General features: G+C 50.7%; 1 protein-coding gene across 1 annotated transcript in view; it reads left to right on the forward strand.

Moving 5' to 3' along the window:
* Positions 1 to 19809, forward strand: part of F13A1 (coagulation factor XIII A chain) — a 140744-nt gene extending 120935 nt beyond the window's left edge. The window contains exons 13-15 of the mRNA XM_065912958.1: positions 1731 to 1891; positions 12948 to 13084; positions 18065 to 19809. Coding sequence (XP_065769030.1) covers positions 1731 to 1891; positions 12948 to 13084; positions 18065 to 18218 — 452 coding nt within the window. The 3' untranslated portion in view covers positions 18219 to 19809. The remainder of the gene's footprint in view (positions 1 to 1730; positions 1892 to 12947; positions 13085 to 18064) is intronic.
* Positions 19810 to 22656: the final 2847 nt, after the last annotated feature.

The following is a 22656-nucleotide window of genomic DNA, read 5'->3' on the forward strand; positions in this document are numbered from 1 at the left end:
TGGGGACAGGACTTTCAGTTTCAAAACTGAGACCATCCAAGTCTGCTCAAGTCTGCCCTAACACCACCCCATCTCTTGCTAGAAAGCCCTTTGGGACTTCAGGAGCCTTTCATCCTTGAATATGCATCATCTCCTCTTTGTATTCAAATGTAGATTAGGACTCCCTAGATGGGGGCAGGGCTGACAACCTGTATCTGCAACCAGCTCCCAGCCCACAGAGCTCCTACTGGTCTGCAGGCCTTAGCAGAGCCGCAGGGACCTGGGTTGGGAGGGCCCAACCTTCCGCTGAACTGAGGTTCTTGGCTGATTCCAGGGGGTGGAGGGCCCCCTGGTTGTCGGACAGTGCTTCTCAGGCCCGCTGTACATTAGGGTCGGCTACAAAACTGTCAAACAAGGCCTAGACCCCAAACCTCCAAGATTCTGATTGAGTTGGTCTGGGGCGGGATCCAGCAGGGTAGGTTCTCAGACGTTCCCAGTGACCGAGAGGTGAGCCAAGACCGGGAGGTCCCAGTGCCCAGCCCTCCATGGTAGGCACAGCCTGGCGCTCCATCGCCGGGCGCCCGCAAGGCAGGAGGGCTCCCTGTGCCCCGATCGGTGCTCACCCCACATAGCCTTCCGGCCCCGGGTCCAGTTCACCCGCTCACAGTGGGGGCCAACGTGAACAGGCACACTATATATACTAGAGACACGCACACGTATCCATAATGTAGACGTGCACATGTAACACTCTGCACTTATCCGCTTTGGGAATTGTTTCCTTGGATAACTTCCACTGAAGCAGGGATCTCTGACCAAAAGCAGGCCCTGAGCAGGGCACCGCGCGGAGACATTCAGCTCCGTGCAGGGGGTGGAGGCGAGAGCCCCCGTCCCTCTGCCCAGGCGCGGGCTCGGCCTGCAGGAGAGCGGCCCTTCGCCCCCTGGAATCCTGCGCTCTGGAAAACGAGAGTGAGAGGAAGTGGGCAGGGCGGCCAGACAGAAGCCCCCTGCGGCGGTCAGAGCCGCAGGACGGAAGCCCCCTACTCAGCCCAGATGGTGAGCAGAGGGGAGCCGGGACCACTCCCCGCCGTCCAGATGCAGATGCCATCCCCCCTGGCTTGTCCCCACGCTCTCACGTCAGTGACTTGAGAAAACAAGCTTTTGGCACAGAGGTCTTTTAAGTTGCAGATAGCAGAGGGGGTGGGAAATGGGTTTCAACCGCTTCTTTCTCTTAAATAGAAAACTCAAATCAGGTTGGAACAGTAAGAATTGGAGAAAAAGCGTGCTGCCAAGGAAACAAGGAGAAGGTCCAAGCAGTCGGCAGCTGCGCTGATGAGCGGCCGGTGGCCGCCCGGAGACGTGGCTTATCTCAGGAGGGCACCGGGGCCGTGGGCATCCCGGCCCCCACCTGCTGTCTCAGGGCTGTTTGCGCACGGGTCCAAGCAGCCGCAGCTAAAGCCTTCCGGTCCTTGATTTCAGACCTCTCTGTCATGTTGCGTTTATTAACACAAGAGCAAACGCACTGCTGGGAAAATGGGACACATTTTCTCTAGGAAGACTTGACTGAGTGTTCCATTTCCAGCACGTTCATTACCCCAGAAGCCAGAGTGCTTCTTGTCCCTGATGGACTCTGTGTTCCTCTCGCCCGCCCCTGGTGGGGGCTGTGCCAACAGGGAGAAGATGGGGCCCTCGGGGGAGCAGGGAGCATCTCCTCCCAGGTTCCGACTCGGCATGTTTGTGATTCTTCTCTCCAGTCAAGAGAGAGGAGGTGCTGATCGGCGCGGGCGAGTACATGGGCCAGCTGCTGGAGCAGGCCTTCCTGCACTTCTTCGTCACGGCTCGAGTCAACGAGACCCGGGACGTCCTGGCCAAGCAGAAGTCCATCGCGCTGACGGTCCCCAAGGTCATCATCAAGGTCAGTTGTCGTCTCTTAGCCGAGGAGAAAGGCGAGGTTGCTGACGAGGCCCCCGGCCTTCGTGCTTGTGAATGTGTGTGTGTGACTGTGTGTCTTGAGTCCTGCTCCCCCTGCAAAGAAAAGAACTAGGATCCTCCTGTTCTTTGAAAGAAGTGAACCGCCCTATAAATAGATGTGCACATATAACACTTTTCCTCTCCTCTCCAGATTTAAATATATAGATGCGGCTGCAGATATAAATATAACCTGTGGGTATAAACACACTTGTGGAGGAAGATGGAGGTGTGTGAAGGGTACAGAGAGAACTCAGTGTCTCCAGGATCAAGTGGATCAGGCGTGGCCGCGGACGGCAGCCGCCTGGGTCCCCTCCCACCTGTCCTGCTGTCCGTGGAGCGCTCACTGTGCATGGTAGAGTGCAGAGACCAAGCCGTCAGCCTGACGACCATGACTTTTCGTGTGTGATACACCTGGCAACCACCGGCCAGAGGTAGACACAGAGGATGTCAACATACAGCTCCCTAGGGAGTTCCCTCACGTCTTTTCCAGTCCATTACTCTGTCCCCCATCACCAGGACAACCACTCTTCTGACTTTTCCACCTATTGCCTGTTTGGCTAGTAGTTCATTTTTTTAAAATAATTTTTAATTTAGCTCATAGTCCTTTCTTTTATTTTTATTTATTTTATTTATGTGTGGTTTCGGCCTTGCCACATGGCATGTGGGATCCTAGTTCAAGCCCTCACCTCCTGCATTGGAAGTGAAGAGTCCCAACCACTGGACCGCCAGGGAAGTCCTAACCAGTAGCTGTAACACTGCCTCTCCGTTTTCCCCATTTAACGTCTGTCTCAGCAGAAACCTCTGCCCAGATGACTTAAAGGCACTTGGCAGAGGGGTGCTGAGCACAGGTGGGAGGAGAAACAAATATGGCAGCCTGCTTGCTCCCACCTCTCAGGAGCGTCAGCAGCTTCAGCGCCCCCATCCCGGAGACCCCTCCCGCCCTGGGAGCGACGCCCGGGCGTCCAGCGGGGTCCTTGGGCGTGGCATCTCGTGTCAGCCTTGTCCAGGGCTTGGAGACCTTCCCGAGCGATTAAGCATGATGAGCACAAATCCAGGTACATTCCTCTGACGTGGTGGGTAATCACAGGCTTAGAGTCACCCGGATTTTAAAGCCTCTAGAGGGGGCGGGCGGGGAGGGGCTGGCAGTGCCTGGGGAGGGGCAGTGAAGCCCGTGTCTTACAAATTTGTGCTCTGAGTCACTTGTGAAGCTGGTCCCTGTTGTGCAGTGCTCAGAATGGCAGCCTTGCCTGGTCCAGGCCCCGTGCGTGGTAATCCATCCGAGGGCTACCCCACAGTGGGTGCCAGCAGGCCGAACCTTGGGCTACTGGAGGCAGAGAACTCTGGACCCTCCTTTTCTAGAAAGGCTGGAATCCTGACACCTCCTGGGTTCTTTCACCTCAGCCCCTTCTGGGCCCATCACAGCAGCATCCCACAGGAGGCCTTAAGAGACAGAACAGAAATGAGGGCTGCAGGCTCTGCAGGCAAAGCAGGAGAGTATCCAAAATGGGGGGGGGGGTGGTTTTGGGGTTCCTCCAGAGGTGCCGTCACTCAGGGTTGCCGTGACCAGGGCCCTGCTCACCAGGAACGGGGCGCACCCCGCCTGGCAAGCTCTCCCAGAAGCCACGCGGTCCCCTGCAGACCCCTCCCAGGGGTCGGGGAGGCCTCCCTTCCCGTGGCTGTTCAGGGCTCCACCTCTGAACCTTGGCCAGCGGAGGCAAGGCCCGCACGCTCACCTAACGAGGCACCGGCACTTGTCCCCGTGAAGGGCTCAGGAGGCTTCCCAGATGGGAAGTTCTCAAACCGCAGCACGAAATAGAATTTAATTGCACTGCTGATAATAAACCAGACGTATAAAGGAAACTGATAGCTTTCATCTCTTAGGCATTATTAATTGAAGGATTATTGGTGAGCCGTCTTCCGAGTGTATTTAGACGGCAGTTCGATTCCCCAGGGACAGAACCCAAATACATCCCCTCTCCTCCAGCTTGAGGGATCCGGGCCGGGACAGTATCCTTGGCCAAGAGCTGCAGGGGGACTGTTCTTATTTTTGCTTTGTCTTTTATGTCTATAAGCACATCAGGAATGCAGTTCTTAGAGGAGATTTATTTAGAGATAGGACTTCCCTGGTGGCTCAGTGGTGAAGAATCCACCTGCCAAGGCAGGAGATACAGGTTCAGTCCCTGGGTCGGGAAGATCCCCTGGAGGAGGGCATGGCAACCCCCTCCAGTACTCTTGCCTGGAGAATCCCACGGACAGAGGAGCCTGGGGGCTACAGTCCACGGCGTCGCAAAGAGTCGGACACGACTGAGCAACTGAACGGCAACAACAGGGCCGCTTGGCTGGACTCAAGCAGGAGAGAGAAAGCAAGCCTGGCCTCCGTTCAGGCGTGTTCAGGAAAGGAGGCAGGAGCGTGATCACGTACACAGTCCCCTAACCCTAACCTCACTGACCGCCTCAGCCCCGAGGATGAGCTCAGTGGGAGCAGGGGAGGAGGCGCTCCTGGGTGTCCCGGAGCCGTGAGAGGCCCTGACGGCAGAAATGGGCTGCTGGCTGGGGTCCCAGAGCCTCTTGCCTTTCTCCTTTCTCTTGAAGCCTGTGCTCAGAGCTCTGTCTCCTGGGCACCCCGGCTCAGCCTCGGGACTGGAGCTGCCTGAGGGCGAGTTTGCAGCTGTTCTTGCCCACCCCCTCCTCTCTGGAGCAAATAGAGACCAACCTGGACCACGATGGGGCCCACCTGTCCGGACCCACATCAAGTCACCCAAAACTCTCAGGCCAGTGGACACGTCCTTACCACCTAAGAACCCCGTCTCGAGTGTGACCACGTCTCCCGTGACCACAGAGGTGGGAACTGGGCTAAATCGTGCTCCCAGTTAAGTATTCCCCGCACCCGCCATGCGTGAGTCCCAGTCTGTGAGCCTCATGTGGAAAACGGCAGGGGAGACAGTCATTAAACTTTAATGAGCGCATATCTCTTTTCCCAGGCTATCAAAATATTTTGATGAGAAAAGTATATTTTATTAAAATCGGATGTAGAATTTTTCTCTGCCTTCCCATGTGTTGACTGTTGTAAGAGGCTTTAAGTCAGGAGAAGATTCCTCAGCATTTTGATGGTTGAAGTGAAAGTCGCTCAGTTATGTCCAACTCTTTGTGACCCCATGGACTAGACAGTCCAGAGAATTCTCCAGGCCAGAACACTGGAGTGGGGAGCCTTTCCCTTCTCCGGGGGATCTTCCCAACCCAGGGATTGAACTCAGGTCCCCCGCATTGCAGGCGAATTCTCTACCAGCTGAGCCACCAGGGAAGCCGTGATGATTGTGATGGTTAATGAAGGGCTGTTTGGGGGAGAGAGGGGGCAACACAGGGAATCCGGCTGGCCTGCAGTGTGGAGTCGTGGTGTGGGACCTGGAGCACCGTGCCGGGGCTTCCCCCCAGTCTCAGAGAGCAGAGAAGGGTCCCAGGGTTCGTGGCCTCACCCAGGTCAGCCAGAGCAAGAACACTTTTTGAAGAGAAGCCCAGAGCACGGGGGCTTGGATGGCCGGACCCCCTGGGCTCATCAGCCTACCTGGGCAGCTTTGGGTCGTGTCCTCAACACCTCAGATACAGAATGGCCCAGTAATGCTGCTGGCCTTGTAGGCTGCTGGGAGGGATAATGGAAATAATTCTCACAAAGAGCTGAACACGGTAGCTCTGTCACGGGAAGTACACAGTGGAGTGGCCAGTGGTAAAGAACCCACCTGCCAAAGTAGGTTTGACCCCTGGGTCAGGAAGACCCCCTGGAGGAAATGGCAACCCACTCCAGTAGTCTTGCCTGGGAAATCCCATGGACAGAGGAGTTTGGCAGGCTACAGTCCATGGGGTCCATGGAGTCGGGCATGACTGAGCGGCTGGTCATTCCTTCACAGATGGAGACCAGCATCCGTCAGCTTCCATCACTCACGAGCAGCCACCAAGTTCCCTGTCCTCCTCCTCCTCCTCCTTCTCTCTCTCTCTTTCTCTCTCATGCATCCTCTCTCTCTGAATTTCCCCGCCCAGTCATTTGCAAAGTGAACAACACACTCATAATTGTGGCTTCATTGACTCAACCGACCTGAACTTCAGCAAATCCAGGAGATAGTAAAGGACAGAGGAGCCTGGCATGCTGCAGTCCGTGGGGTCGCCAAGAGTAGGACACGACTGAGCGACTGAACAGCAGTCATAATACTAGCCCCACTGTTAATAGTGATCATAGATAAAACACAGCGTTGTTGGGGACTGAACGCGTGCTGTTCCTGAGAGCTCAGCCCGGCCCAGGACCTGGTGGCAGCCGGCGAGAGTCGCTCCCTCCCTGCCCCATGCTCTCTGTGCTGGGATCCCACGCAGAGACGTGCTCCAGGCAGCAGGGCCCACGGGCCTAAAGGGGAGGCAACGCTCGCCTGGCGGCATCGGACCGAGCCCGGGGTGTTGAGCATGAGCGTTGTTCCCTGTGGGCCCTCCTGAGAGGGAGGCCCGCCCGTCCCGAAGAGCCTGGAGGAGACCTGGAGAGGGGGGCGGGCGAGGAGAGGCGGTCTCACGTCTCAGACCTCCTGCTAAGACCTCCTCTCAGTATCTGGGAACCAAACCCTCCCAGTGCCCTTGAAAACAGCTCGGGTCCCGCCGCCTCTTTGGGCCCATCTCGTAGGAGCGTCCTGCAGCCGCTGTAGAACATCCTTAAACCCCAGCGGAACCCGTTTCCTCCTGTGAATGAGGAAGGCGTTTGCCAGGGAGAGGGGCTCTGTCTCCTAAGGAGCCCAGAAGCTGGGGGCTGGCTGCACGCTCAGATGGCTCCTGAATCGAGACGCTCTCTTGCTTTCCCTTAAGAACCTCTGCGATCCCCCTGGGGCCCACCACTCACCGGCGGTCACCTGTAGCATCCTCCTCGCCCGCCTCCTGCTGCTGCTCTGGGAAGCCCCGATCGTAACCAGGGAAGAGCCAGGCGGGCCTGGAGGCCGTGGTGGCTGCTGGGGCCGACGCCCCAAATCCCAGTTCATAACCTTTATCAAAACTGGGGAGCCCCCTGAGGACTGACGAGTGTCCCCCAGGTGCTGGACGGCCCCCAGGCAAAGTGTGAGACTCAACTGCGGTTTCACTTTGTTCTTGTGAGAACTCAAATACCTGGAAATTTCCATCGAGGCAAAAATAAGAAAAGAGAGAGAGAGAGAACAAAACTCTGAGCTCTAATTATTCCCAACCCCAAACCCTAAACCACCTCCCCTCCCAGCCTCCCACGGTTTCTCCACAACATTTGGAGTCAACAGAGGCCATCTCTCGGATGCTCTGCCACACACAGTATCACGCAGAATTCTCCCGGGAGCCTCACAAGACACTGACGCCCAGAGAGGTCAAGTGACCGGCCCGAGGACACACAGCGGCGGCCGCTGGCCTTCAGATGCTGAGGGCAGCCCGCCTTCCCCTCAGCTTGCCCGCCGCGGTCGCTGTCCTCATCTCATCCCCGGCAGGGGTCTCCTCAACACTGCCCTGAACCCCCTGTCGAGAGAAATCAAAGTCCGCCTGAGGGCCCACCCTGAGGGGCTCCGAGCTGGTGAAGCCCAGATCAGTATTCTGATTGATCAGCATTCTGATCAGTATTCTGGGACCCGGGAGGGCGCAGACCAGCCGTGGCTTCACCTGCTCAGGTAGCTGAGTCTCCCTCCATCCTCTGCCGGGCCCGGAGGCTCAGGCAGCCGGCACCCCACGGCCAGGAGCGCGCACCCCGAGGGCCCCACCGAGGCGCCGCTCCGCCTCCCTCTCGGCGTAGGTTCGAGAAGGAAGGGGAGAGCCGCGGGTAACTGGGGAGCCTCAAACGTGCTCTCTCCGCATTCCTGCTCGCTGCTTTCTGTTCTTAAGAACAAACACACGGGCAAAGTAGAACATCGAGGATGGCCCATCCCGTCTACCTCGTCATACGGTCACGCTGCGCTTGAGCTACTAGTTCTTCTTTGAAGTGAGAACTCTCTTTACCCCACTTAGAGAAGACTGCTATCGTCAAGTAAGACAGCTGTGTCAGAGCCCCGGGGTTACCTTGCCACGTTTGACTCTGGCATTGAAATCCGATTCTTCCCCCGTAAAGTCAGAAAGAAGGAGTTGAGTTGTACACATGCTTTCAAATTTAGTTCAGAATCAAGTTGTAATCACCGAGCTCCTCTGGCCGTTCAGTGATGGCACAAGCTAATCCTGCAAATGACTCTTCAGTGGGTTTCAGGAAATAGACTCCTTTCAGCGAATAAGGAAGTTACTATTTTTGCCTCTCTGCTATCAGAGATGACAGGGCGTGCAGCGTTTAAAGATGAATGCCCTGGAGTCAGGAAGACCTAGATTCCTATCTGGATCCTGCCGACGTCCAGGGTCTATAACATGGGCATTTTGTTTGTCTTGGACGTTTTCGTTTCACATCAGTAGAATGAGGATGCTGTTACTGCCCGCCGCCAAGTCCACAGAGGATCAGCCAAGATGAAGTGGGCGACACGGTGAGCAGGGCGCCTGCATCACTGTGTGACGATGCACGTGACGTGAGTCGCTGTCATGGTCGTTACTGGTCAGAGTCGGTGCAGAGGGCGCGAGGCAGGGACTCTGGCACCAGACCGTCTGCGGTCTCCCTTCCCCCATTTACGGTGTGAACTAGACAGGTCTCTGCGCCTCACTTTCCTCATCCGTAAAGTGAATTCTCCGAGCATCTACTTCATAGGGTTGTGAGGATTAAATGAGTTAATGTAAGTAAATCCCTTACATCAGCATTGTCCAGGAGGAGGTGGTGGTTTAGTTGCTAAGTCGTGTCCGACTTGCTATCCCAAGGGCAGAGGAGCCTAGCAGGCTACAGTCATGGGATTCTACAGGCAAGAACCCTGGAGTGGGTTTCCATTTCCTTCTCCAGGAGATCTTCTCAACCCAGGAATCGAACCCGGGTCTCCTGCATTGTAGGCGGATTCTTTACCAACTGAGCTACAAGGGAAGCTCAGTAGGATGTTCCCTAATTACCGGAATACCCTAGATATGCCCCGTTCAGTATGAGAGCCCCTGGACACATGTAGATGTTGGGGACTTGAACTGCAGCTAGGACAAGAGAGGAACTGAGTTTTTACTTAATGTAATTTAAATTTATTTAAATAGCCCCATGGGGCTGGCAGATACCATCCTGGACAGTCTTGGAACCATGACTGACTGTTGTAGAACCATTTGCATTATTTAGCTTATGCCAGCTGAGCTGGGCTAGAGAGAAACAACCGTGGTGGTGTTGCTGAGTGTGCTTCACAAACAAGCAACCGCTTACTACCGGCAGTGATATTGCTGCTCATAGGAGGAGGAGGAAAAAGTTCATTTTCCAGTAGTAAGTCGTGGAATACATGGCTGGCAGCACTTGAAATAAGCACTGTGAGGTGAAGTAATAAATCATGTGAATTATATTGACCACTAAGTTCATTCTTTGTCAAATTTTTTCCTTCATTTCAGTTTTGATTTTGAATATAGCTATATATATATTGTAAAGGATATACTCCATGGAAGAGATCTTGTGATTTTCTAAAATGTAATTCTTTCCCAAAAGCCTGTGTGTGTGTGTGTGTGTGTTAGTTACTTTCTTGTTTACCAAAGAATCAGAATATTGATCTTTTTCATGAAAAAAAAACAAACAAACATGAACTCAGAATGTCAATATTGGTGAATGGTGTTTAACTTGAAAAAGTATCATCTCTTATGTCAACATAAAAAAATCAGAAATACTTTAAATGGAATATTGGGGAAAATCGGAGTGCAGAAGTATTTGATGTCACTGAGGATGACGTATGTTTCATCCTGTCCCTTGGTCCAAGTGATGGCTGGCCGTGTCTATAGTGAATATACACTGCATGGCACATCGTATAAACCAACACATACTGTGAAAATCCTATGTATGGTCTCCATTTTCCTCAAAAGGAGGAGGAGATATTGCCTAAGCAGAAGACGGTGATGTTAAATGTTGGGTTTTTATGTTCGGTTTGGTTTGAGTTTCTACATTTCATTGTCTTCTCAGCAGTCACGCCAAGGATGTTTAAATTCCAGGGGCAGGAGACAAATGTCAGAAAAGGGACGCTGAATCTTTGTTAATTTGCAGAAGGAACACTCTACGATCTGAGAAGGGCCCCTCCTCTCATCTCAGCCTGCTCCCTGCTCCCGTATCAGGGAAGGCTGAGAAGTACTTATTTATGTATCCCTCCATCAGCTAATAACAGGGACCACATCTGGGAGCAAACTGATTAGGCATGATACATGAAATTATCTGAGAAGACTTCATATTCTAATCATACTCAAACCTACAGCCCATCTCTGAAGGCCCAAACACTGGGCCAGTCTTTCAAATACTAAATCCCCCTATCTCTGCCATCAGTCACCTGTGACCCACTTTCCACAGCCGAAGAATCTTCCTGTAGAGTTAGCCTACCCGTATGTAAAGGATCCTTAACCTGGAGACCACCAGGCCCCTGAGGGCCATGGATAGACGTCCTGGCCTGTAATGAACCCCCCAAAACCACATGCAGGGTATGTATGCACCCTGCCTTTGTCACTGTGTTTGTCTGCAGAAGGGAAGGTCAGTAGCTGCTATCAGCTTTCTTCTAAAGGGGTTGTCCCTTTAATTGCAATAGCATGCCATGAAGAAAGCAGCTGGCTCCAAAATATTTTTCCTCCAAAATCAAAGTGATCATAGCAAATGCTTTCGCCAGCAGTGTCTCTGAAGCAGTTCTACTTTCTTCAATTTAGACAGCTTTTGTAAATGTTATCTTTATCCTCTATCTTTAGAAACCAAAAAGTGTTCTGAGATTTTTTTTTCTTAGTAAAAATATGTTGGATGAACTTGAGAATTAAACCAAAGATTCTATGTAAAGTATTCCAATAATGCACTTTTATACATCCATCCCTTGTGTATCCATGGGGATTGGCTCCAGGACTCCTGCAGGGACCAAAATCCATACCCACAGGTTCAGTATCCCGAGATTCAGCCAGCTTTGCGTCCTGCTGTGCGTGCCAGGTGAGGACACGCTGCTTGGCACACAATCCATGCTTCATAGGTGACACCAGCTGCTGTCGTCACCACCATCATCCACGCCTGCTCCACCCCTGACTCCTCTTTCCAGCTCTCCACCCATCCCACCTTATGGGGTGGAGATTTGAAAGTAATAACCATGGAAAATTGGCTGCAATTTTCATTTTTCTTTTATATATATTTTTTAGTTATCAATGTGTCTTAAAGAGTAAAGTCATAAGGTTTTACCCTTCACTCTAGAGTCTCGCAGGTTCAATCCCTGGGTTGGGAAGACCCCCTGGAGAAAGGAATGGCAACCCACTCCAGGATTCTTGCCTGAGAATTCCATGGACAGAGGAGCCTGGCGGGCTACAGTCCATGGGGTCACAGAAGAGTCGTACATGACTGAATGACTAATGCTTTCACTATTACTACTCACTAGAGTCGATAAGGGAGAATCTTCTTCTTGGGGCAAAGTCCCTCCTTTTTCCCTCTGTTCTAGCCAGGCTCATTTCCATTTGACTTCTCCTGTGTCGTGCACTGCTTAAAGAAATAATGTAGTGTAGTGGCTGGGCTGCTACATGGAAAACTCAAGCAACCAGTAAATTTCCTTTGTAAGCGGTCGATCTAATACAGATAGACACCAGCTAGATACCGGGGTTGAAAGTGGGCTGAAACACAGTGAATAAAGCAAATGCCCCAAGTTTTGCTAATCCACATGATGGAACTGAACCTGTGATGTCTTGAGCCATGTATCGTGCTAGCTGCTTTGTATGTCTTGTCTCATCCTGGTCCTTTCCTAGCAGGGAAGAACTGTTACTATTATCTTGCTCCCAAGTAATTTAGAGTTTGCAGAGATCCATCCATTTGGCATACCAAGCCCCTAAACCAACAAATGCCGTAGCTCCCTAGCCGTTTTCTAGTGCATGGTGTCAGCGTCGGGAAGGCAGACAGTCCCAAGTGTGCAGTATTACACATCGTGAACACAGCATAAGAGCTAAAACAATACTAACACCCCTAATAATAGCATTTTACATAGATTACCCCATAGGAACGTCCATCTCGTTTCAGAAAACAGTCTCAGAAAGGTTGAGAAGGTCACCCAAGACCTCACAGCTGGGAAGGCTTGAAGCTGTCGTTGAACTCTGTCCGCTTTGCCACATACCCAGTGCTGCTTTTTTTAAGCTTTTTATTTTGTATTGACATGTAGCCAGTTAACAGTGTTGTGATACTTTCAGGTGAAGAGCGCAGGGACTCTCAGCCATACATGTGCATGGATCCAAACCCCCCTCCCATCCCGGCCGCCACATAGCATTGCGCAGAGTTCCCTGTGCTGTGCAGTGGGTCCCTGCGGGTTATTCATTTTGAATATAGCAGCGCGTACATGTCTGGAGCACACCCAGTACATCTGAGGCTTGTGATATGCAAACTCACCCCAAACAGCCTTCATCCTCCCAGCCTCAGATGTCCAGACTGTGGAGGAAAAGTCTCTTTTTGCCTACTTTAGCATTCAGATTCCTCTTCTTCAATGGTGAGGACACCCTCCTTGGATGTATTTCTTTCTCAGGTACCTCCAGGAGCGTTTTCTTCCTCTTGAACTCAGGGATCCCTCCCGTCCTGGCAGGAGACCTGAACCCTTTCCAGGAGCAGAGTCCGCCTGTCCGCCCTGGCCACGGAAAGCTGTTGCTGCCCCGAATGCACGTCCACCTCCTGCTGCCGGGAACAGCCGGTGGCCGAGGCTGTTAACCTGAGCTCTAATTAGGGTGGTTTCCATAATAAGGAAAAGCCTGTGATTCTAATTAGCAATTTTCCATCTTTCTCTCAACAAGTATCCCCCAGTCAAAGCAATATCCTCATCACATTGGTTCCTTTGCCAAAAAAGGGCCACGCTGTAAAACAGAAGGAAAAGCAAAGATGGGTAAAGATATGAGGGTGCAGAAAGAGGCTTTGTGTGTGGCTAACACACTTCTTTCTCCTCCAACTCACTCCTCAGGTCCGTGGTGCTCAGGTCGTGGGTTCTGACATGGTGGTGACGGTTGAGTTCACCAATCCTTTAAACGAAACGCTGCGCAATGTCTGGATCCGCCTGGATGGTCCCGGAGTGACGAAACCCTTGAGGAAGATGTTCCGGTGAGCACTGCGGGGAGGTGGGGACGTGGGGTAGGATTGTGGGAGGTTCTATCTCTCTCCGTCTTTTCTCAACTCACAGCTAACCCCCGGTGAACATGTCTGAGAAACTGCTACCTCCTTATTCACAAGTCTGTGGGGCTTGGGGTAAAAACGGGGTAAAAACTTCCATCATTCAATTCTTAAAACCACTCTAATGAGATAGGCACTATTATTAGCTCCCTTCGGCAGTGGAGGAATCTGCAGCTTTGAGAGACTGACTGGTTTGTCCCAAGCTGTGCAGTGTGAAGAAGTAAGCCTGCATCCAGGAGTAGGCTGGCTGATTCCAGATCCCAAAGGTCAAGAGTTTTGCAAACTGCCTCCCCGTGTATTCATTCTTCTCGTCTTTACAGAGTACCCCTATGAGTCAGGTGTCATGAGTGAGGACCCTGGCCGGAGTCCTTTCTTTCCAGCCCTACTCCAAGATCTTACCAATCCAAGCGCTCTCTAGAACTCTTGCTTTCAGCAGGAAAAAAAGGTGACCCTAGGTAGTTCTGATGCCGGGAAAGACCCTGATGCTGGGAAAGACTGAAGGCAAAAAGAGAAGGGGGCGGCAGAGGATGAGATGGTTAGATAGCATCACCAACTCAATGGACATGAATCTGAGCAGACTGCAGGAGAGAGTGGAGGACAGAGGAGCCTGGCCTGCAGCAGCCCATGAGGTCACAAAGAGACACGACTTATCGACGGCACAACGGCAGAGAGTTCTAGACTTGGTTTCCTATTTAGGGGGCCAACAAGCACCCCAGGCCCGTTGCTTGAAGGCCTGCTTTTGGCACACCTCGCACCATCAGACTGTGCCTACAGTTCTCAGCTTCTGTGACTTCTGGTGACAGAGAGTGTCACGGACAGGACAGCCCATTCCATGGTCAGGTCGTCCTAGGGGCTGGGAAACAGTTCCACCTTTCAGCCCCACCGGTGGGCCTAAGTCTGTCACCTGGGCTGCACAGGGAGGAAGGTGCATTTGTCTCCCACCTAATGGCTCACAAAAGTCTGCACACCGCTGTCTGATCTTCCCGCGTCTTCCCCATTCCTCCCCGACTTCATTCCCCTCGCCCCTAATGTGGTTTCAGCTCTCGCCCTCGCCCACATCCTCCAATTTGTCAGTGCTTCTCTTAAAGGGTGACACCCAGAATGGATCCCAATCTTGGAGGTTTATTACTTTCATTTCTACCGAAAATAAGTCCCCGTCAGCATCAATCAATCCAGCATATTTCCTGTGGGGTGACCTTCTAAGGCACAGAGAAAGAGGTGGAGGTATGTGGAAACTGCCTCATGACCCAGATATGTTAGGAATTTCCCCGGCACCCTTTGTGGCGGACTCTGAGTCTGTAAGACAGGAGCAAGGCCCTCCTTCACCCTCTCTGACACATCTTTAAGACAATGTCCCCCCTGAAGACTGCATTTCTGTCGAATCACAGCACTCACAGCTTTTGCATCTGAGCATTTAAGAGGGGCCTGATGCCGGCAGATGTGAGGAACAACAGAGAAAATAGTTTGAGTGCTTTAATAAAAAAAAAAAACCACAAGCACAAAATATAACAACCTTTCTATGCTAATAGGGAAACTGCAAAAAAAAAAAAAAAAAAAGGAATTAAATTAGAAATCAACTCCAGCTAGCGGAAGAGGTCAGAGGAGCGTGCCCCACTTTCGTCAGAAACGACAGTCTCACTCACCCGTTCTCACACCTTCCCACTCGACTCAGATGCAAGAATCGCTCAGGCAAAGTGAAACACGTTTCTTCTTCAAAGCAGCCCCCTGCTGGAGCCAATTTTTCCTCCTCCACCAGTAACCCCAGAAGCTTCCTCTGAGGGTACCACAACCCCCTGCCACGTTGACGCCGTGGCTGTGCAAGAATCCCGCCTTGGTCTCAAGCCAGTGCAAGGAAGGAGGCAACCTGTGCTTTAGAGGAAAGGGCGAGTCCCCACATCGAGCACAGACCCACCTCTGGGGAGACACACGGCTCAGAGGTTGAGTGTCCAGGTGCACTAGGTGTGTCTGTGTGCCCATTCGTGTCCGACTCTTTGCAACCCCAGGGACTGTGGCCCACCAGGCTCCTCGTCCATGGGATTCTCCAGGCAAGAATACTGGAGGGGGTCGCCAAGCCCTCCTCCAGGGGATCTTCCCAACCCAGGGCTCTAATCCCTGTCTCCTGGGTCTCCTGGGTTGGCAGGCAGATTCTTTCTTCCTTTTGAGCCACCCGGGAAGTTCAGATGCATTGCTTATGGTTAATACCTGACACTGGGGAAGGGTGAAGGGGGGTGAATTGAGGAAAGGATGGAGGAGGCCATTCCTTACATGGTGGATGCAAGGCAAATGTTCCACCCACACTCTGCCTTAGGCTCCATCAGTAATCACTTCAACACACAGATCTTTGGCACGTCAGTAACAGAGCCCGGTCCTCAGTCTCTCATGGGGGTGCAGGTCCAGAAGGTGGGGCTCTGCGAAGCAAGGGAAGCTCTGTTCCTCAGAGACTGTCAGAAACTGGAAATGAGCTGACACAGTAAATGTTTTATGATCCAGGCTGGGCTTCGGACTTTAGGGAGACCACTGCTTTCCCTGTTTTCTTCTGATTCCTCCTCCTCACACCTTCACAAGCAAGACAGGAGCCAGCCAGCACCCATATCCATCTTATCAAACGACTGACACAGTTGTGTACCCTGTCCTGCGAAAACCTGATCAAAGAGTGGCAGGTCCGTGTGACAACTTGGACTCTTCAAGTGCAATTCTTTGGGACCACCCAGAACCCTTCACGAGGCTGTATTCTCTTCTCAGATACACACCTTGAACAGTCAAGGGAATGCCCACTCCACCCGGCCAAGCACACCCCTGCCAGGGCCCTAGGCGGCAGGGAGTCTGGCGCTCCAAGCAGAGGCTCTGGTAGGTGGGTGCAGGTGAGCAGGGAGCTGAACGGGGAGTAGGTGGTGGCGTGTCCGTGGCCCACTTGGCACAGCCGACTCTCCTCTGAGATGATTTACCTTCCTGCTCTGTCCATGCCTTCTGCCGCCATCCTTGGTGCTCAGAAATGCTGCCCCCAGAGACCCACAGCCGTCGAGTTTCTGCTCTTGATAACTCCAGAACATCAAATAATTCATCTTCCAGGTGCATCTTTTTTTCTCTTTAAAAAATGACCAGGTTCAGAAAGTTATTTTAAGAGAAAAGTTCCCCGCTTTGCGCTGTTGTTTGAGATTTTGAGTCTCTCAAGTAGGACAGAGGGCTGGACATGTGGAAGAGAAGCAGTTTATTGTAATCATAGTCCCCTAAGCCTGCCTGCGTTCGGGATGATAAATGGCCGGCACATCCTGATAGCTCAGCACATTACTGAGAATCATTTATCACCACACCTATCCCTGGGAATACAGGGCTCTTCCAGTATTACTCCACTCACCCAGATGGGGAGATGATTCTTTTCTTTCTGCGTGCATGCCTTTATCTGTAGGAAAATGCATCTTTCGACATGGATGTGTCTCTTTGTACATATCTTGGATGATACTCATGAGCGGGCATGGGTACTTGGATGAATATCATTATGGGGGCAAGTTGATGAATTAGAGCAAATAATGAAGCCTCTCCAGCCTTCTTGCCTGGGAGATCCCATGAACAGAGGAGCCTGGCAGGCTACAGTCCGTGGGGTCTCAAAGAGCCTCACACGACTGAGCAACTAACATTCAACAATTCATTCAATGAAGTAAAGCTCGGGGGTTACACTCTCTGTTCAAGGGAGTTACCTCCCTTCTGTGGCCCTCAGCCAGATCCCTAAACTGGACAGCTATTTCACAAAATGTTCCTGGTGGATCACTTGGGGGAAACAAAGGAAAAGAGAATAAATGGATCAGGGTTTGCTCGAGAAACAAATATCTAAAAAGCTATATTCATATTGAAATGACTATTTAAATTAAAGACAGAGAACTGTTTCTCTGCATCCAGGCAGGAAGAACTTTCCTCAGTTATGTTACAGAGAGTTCAGGCAGATCAAACCATGACCAAAGCTGATGGTAAATAATAATAGCAATAGTAACACGGCAGCAGCCGCATATATCTAATACGTGGCATTTGACCGTATCTTGTCATCGTTCCAAGTGCAACACAAGTACCAACTCGCTCACCCTGTCCGCATCCTCTTCAATATTTCATAGTGCCCACCTTTTACAGGTGAAGAAACCCATGGTGAGGTCAGTGTGTTTCAAAGCTTCAATCATAAAATCAATTTACCGAGTTGGAAAAATTCTCCCATATGTAGGCTATGTGTGTGCACTGGTCACATAATTTAGCTTCTTAGTAACTCAGTGAGATTGTGTATATAGCCACGTTTCTAAAGAACAAATGCCAAATTAATGGAGACACTGAGATTCCCAAAACCAACACCTAGAGCAGCCCCAGAGAGAGACGCCCCCAAGCCTCAGAGGCATTTCCCAGGTCACCGGCCTCAGATGACAAACACAAGCGGCAAGGCGTGTGGGCAAGTGACCCACGCTGGGTGAAGCGGGGTCGTGAATAACAGGGCGGGCAGGGCGATGCTCCAGATCCTGGGCCTGAGCACAGGTCTGTCCCAAGGGGATTGGCCAGAACAGTTAAGGGCATCACGACCTCAATATAGGAAGCTGTGGATTCAGATAGAAGTCCGATCCCAGGAGGGCACTTGAGCCCACATGAGCTGAGAGACATCAGTCATGTCCATGAGGCTCCATGGAGGCTGGGGGCTCTCGGCATGGACCACGTCCACCAGGAGGCAGGGTGATGTATCCAAACCATGACCCATGGGGCTGTGGCTGACCCAGCCTCGGATAGGAGCCCTAATCGGGTGGTGACTGGGAACCCGGCCCTTCTGTCTTCCAATCACCATCAACGGAGAGAAAGAGAGCCGGTGACCCAGACCATCACAGTGGGGAACATGATCTGCCTCTCGGGGGCGTAAAGCCTTTCCTGCCTCTTCCGTCCTTTCAGGGAGATCCGGCCCAAGTCCACCGTGCAGTGGGAAGAGCTGTGCCGGCCCTGGGTCTCCGGCCCCCGGAAGCTGATCGCCAGCCTGACCAGCAACTCCCTGCGGCACGTGTACGGCGAGCTGGACTTGCAGATTCAGAGACGACCTTCGATGTAGACGCATGGGGCTGAGCTGAACCCGGGCGCCTGGCCCCTTGTAGTCTAGGCTGAGGAAATTCTAATGCAAAGGTAGTCAGCTCTTGCTTTAACCTAGCTGTGAAGCCCTGGACAGCACTGGATAGGGTCCCAGAGCGGTGACGGCGTGTGTTTCAAAGACACACTTTTCAGTGTGGCTATTCACTGTGCAAGTTCGTTTTTAATCAGCCCACCTTCCAAAGGATTCTGAGCATTAGCTTTAATTAAGCCCTAATTAGGCTCTCGGAGCTCATAAGAGTAAAAGTCATCATTTATCATCTCAAATGGCTGCAGCTGCAACATCAGAGGACTTCCCTTGCCTGGGGATTTGCTCAGTACGTGGCCTCATGTAAAACAGGGCTTCTCATCCCCCTACTCAGCCTTTTGGGGATCACATTCTCCCCAAACGGGAGGGAAGGACATGATTTGGGCCCTAGAATTCTATTCCCTTTTCTTTGTAGCCTCCGTATCAGAATATTTTTCCCCAGGAAGTGAGTGCAGCATCATTTTTCTTCTTGGCAAAGCCAGGGAAAGGTCTTCCATCTTGCACCTGCGGCAAAGCGACCGCCTGCCAAATTTCACAGATTTACGTTGTGAGAAGAGGTGGCCCCATATTAACAAATTGCATTTGCGGCGAACTTAATCCCCGAAGAGGAGATAAGAAAGCAGGTGCAATACTCAGATCTATTAAATAATGTAATTTTACAGTGCTTTTTATAGGCGGCGTCCCTCCATAGCCCGAACGGGAGGAACCGATGGCCCTAGCTTTAACCTTTGGGGGCTGTAGTATTAGAAATTAACCAGACCGACTTGGGACGGTGAGGATGAGGAATTAACCTCCTTTATTAGTGATTATAGTTCACCTTTCTCTCTGGAAGCATCTCCTTGGCACAATGACGCAGGTCCAGGTCCAGTTTTAGAGACAGAATAAACCCAGTAAGTTGGAGAAGCTGACAGGTTTAGTGACCAGATGTGTGGAAGGGCAGCCGCTATTTCTCTCATCCTTCACATCTGAGACCTCAGCTCGGCACGCAAGTACTAGAAGCTAATACGGACTCCAGCCTGCAAACAGCCAGGGCTACTATACATCCAGTGACAGAAGACCTGGATATCATTGGGATTCGTCTCTAAGTTTCCAACAGGCAAGCGACCAAATATTTATCTGCAAGGCTAATTTTTTTTTTTTTGCCCAAATTACCAGATTGGTATGCCTAGAGTGTGATTTAGGTCAGTAAATTGTGATTCTTAGTAGAAGAAAGCAAAGATGAATAGTGAGATGGGATCGGGGGAACGCCAGAGTGGAATTATGGATGGTCTGTCTAACCACATTTCTAGGCCTTTGAGATGGTTCCTGAACCTGCAACACTGGAATCCATGAGGGTTAGCCAGTCCTCTCCACAGACACCTCATACCTAACTCTACTAAGTAACGTCCCAGCATTTGTCAAGGCTTCCAATACTCAGTGCTAAAATGAAATGCATTTGGCTGGACTGTTAAACTGCTTACTATAGTATATTCTTATTAACTAGAATGTAATCAAAGCTTAAAATAAAGTTAATCTGATTGCATTTGCATCTGTACGGAAGTGAAGGCTTTTGCTTTTCAATACGACCTACTACTAACCACAGCTGCTTGAAAAACCACCCTTCCTTGGCAGCAGGTGGTTCACCCTGGAGAGTGAAACAAGCATCTCTCCTTGAGGGAAAATAACTCACATGGGTAGTGACGTTACAGACAGCTTTCCTCGCGGCTCTCTCGACATTTTATTAATCTCACTCAACTGAGGAGGAAGTTTGGTTCAAAAATCAGCTTCCAGAAACTTCAAAATCTCTGCAGACACTTTCTTCATGAGTAATCTCATGAATCATTATGATGACTCAGTGGACAAGCCAGCATGAACACCTATCATGACGAACACCTTTTGTAGTCTTAGAACAGAGATGGAAACGATATGAAAAATATGTATCAGAGGTCCTGTATTCATGGACTGTATTCATGATGTATTCATCACTGAACAACCGCATCTTCGGGCCTCATAATCTTCTCCACGCAGAACTCCAACCAGCTATTACAAACCGATATGGAGTTGGCGTTCAGAATCAAACCTGTTCTACCCACGTTAGGGTCAGCCCACCCCCTTTGACAGCTGAGACTCCAGACAGTGCAATAATGCCATGGCTCTAACATCCTAGTTTGGCACTGGTAACAAGTAGCGTGGGCTTCCATGCTGGCTCAGCAGTAAAGACGCCACCTGCCAGTGCAGGAGATGCAGCAGGCTCAGGTTCAATCCCTGGATCAGGAAGATCCCCTGGAAAAGGAAATGACAACCCACTCCAGTCTTCTTGCCTGGAGAATCCCATGGAGAGAGGAGCCTGGCGGGCTACATCCATGGGGTCACACAGAGTCGGACACGACTGAGCGACTGAGCAGCAACTAGCACGCAACATATCTCAGGGAGCAGCACAGACTCTGAGTTCTAGTTTTTGCCTGTGCAGGTCCTCTATGCTTTGAACAAATCCTTATTTGTGTTTATAGCTTTGATGACTGATGAGGGGTAACAATACTTCTATTTCCACAGGGTTCTTCTGGGGATATTTCAAGCAAGACATAACAACACATGCAAAGTGATAGATAACAGATAGCTACATAGATAGATGACAAAGAGATATGACAGTTGAGCAAGAGAGGAAGAGATGAGACTGTATAAATATGTGTATTTCGAATAATTTTGCTTTATCAGCACTTAAAAAATCATTTCCAACCTTTGATGAAGAAACTAAAGGGACCTCATAGCCACACATCAGGGTAAATCAAGTGGGTAGGAGTTGAAAGTGAAGTCAGTCTCTGCTTTGCCCATGCATTCTTTAAGTCTCATTATGTCTCTCAGAGTTTAAAGAATGCTGAACTAAAACCAACTCAAGACTCTTCGAGGGCTTCCCTTGTGGCTCAGCTGGTAAAGAATCCACCTGCAATGCGGGAGACCTGGGTTTGATCCCTGGGTTGGGAAGATCCCCTGGAGAAGGGGAAAAGGCTACCCACTCCAGTATTCTGGCCTGGAGAATTCCATGGACTGTGGAGTCCATGGGGTCGCAAAGAGTTGGACATGACTGAGCAACTTTCACTTTTTTTTCAAGACTCTTTGAAGAGCTGCAGTATAGTAACAAAAAATATACAAATTTATGATAGGAATATGAGGGAAAATGGAGTTTGTGCTAGACTCATTGGCAATCAAAAGTCATAAAATTCCACATATAAGTTCATCATTTATGAATATCCTTCCAATGTTATTTTTAAAAAGTAATAGTCCACACAATCATTTATTCAGCTTTTCTACCCCTCAATATCCTCTCAATACCCAGCCATCCTTCCAACCATCTAGCCATCCTTTATTCCAGCCATTCATTTAACCATCCATTATTCATTAATTATTGTATGCAAGCATGAATTCAACAAGTATTTATTGACCATTAAGCAACATAGTAGAGATTCAAAGATAAAAAGTCTATGCTCCCTGTTCACAAGCCAGATGCAGAGCCAGATATATAAATAAAGTATGCATAAAGTATGTATTTATAAATCTACAATTAGATGGGGATAGGTATGTTAATAGAGGTATGTCCAGGGTACCATGGAAATAAAAAGATGCCTGAAAAAGCTTCCCATAATTCTCCAAGCATACTGGAGGAAAGATTTAAGGTGCATCTTGAGCAAAAGACTAGGAGGTAAGTTGGAGAACATCTGCCAGAGAAGAGCTCACGAAACAGCCTAGAGGAGAGAGAGGCCAGCCCTTCGGGGAACTGCAGCTGCTGCGGCCTGATGAGACGGTGAGTATCCGGTGAGGAGAGGCGGGCTCTTCGTCTTCCCCATCAGAGTGATTCGCAGGACCATTCACTGAACGTATCTGTGGAGACTTCGGCCACAGAAGCTCAGATATGAGTCAGAGCTGGAGCTCTTCCAGGAATAAGAATTTGTCTCTTCTAGGCTGTGTGGGGGAGAAAGGCTAAAAGTGGCTGCTGATTAAAAAAACTGGATCCAGAACTAAAAAGTACAGGCAGGTCCAGGAGGGACAGGAGAGTATGGGGTGGCATGCCTAACTCAGGTCATGATTGAGTCTCAGGATAGACGATTGGGGTGTGCCTATGGCTGGTTCAGGGATGGGAAAGGAAAAGTTTTAGGGCCCTGGAGAAGACTCTTGAGAGTCCCTTGACCTGCAAGGAGATCCAGCCAATTAATCCTGAAAGAAATCAGTCCTGAATATTCATTGGAAGGACTGATGCTGAAGCTGAAGCTCCAGTGCTTTGACTACCTGATGTGAAGAGCTGACTCACTGGAAAAGACCCTGGTGCTGGGAAAGATTGAAGGCAGGAGAAGGGGACGACAGAGGATGAGATGGTTAGATGGCATCACTGACTCGATGGACA

Source organism: Muntiacus reevesi, chromosome 20 (assembly GCF_963930625.1).
Source record: "Muntiacus reevesi chromosome 20, mMunRee1.1, whole genome shotgun sequence".
NCBI lineage: Eukaryota > Metazoa > Chordata > Mammalia > Artiodactyla > Cervidae > Muntiacus > Muntiacus reevesi.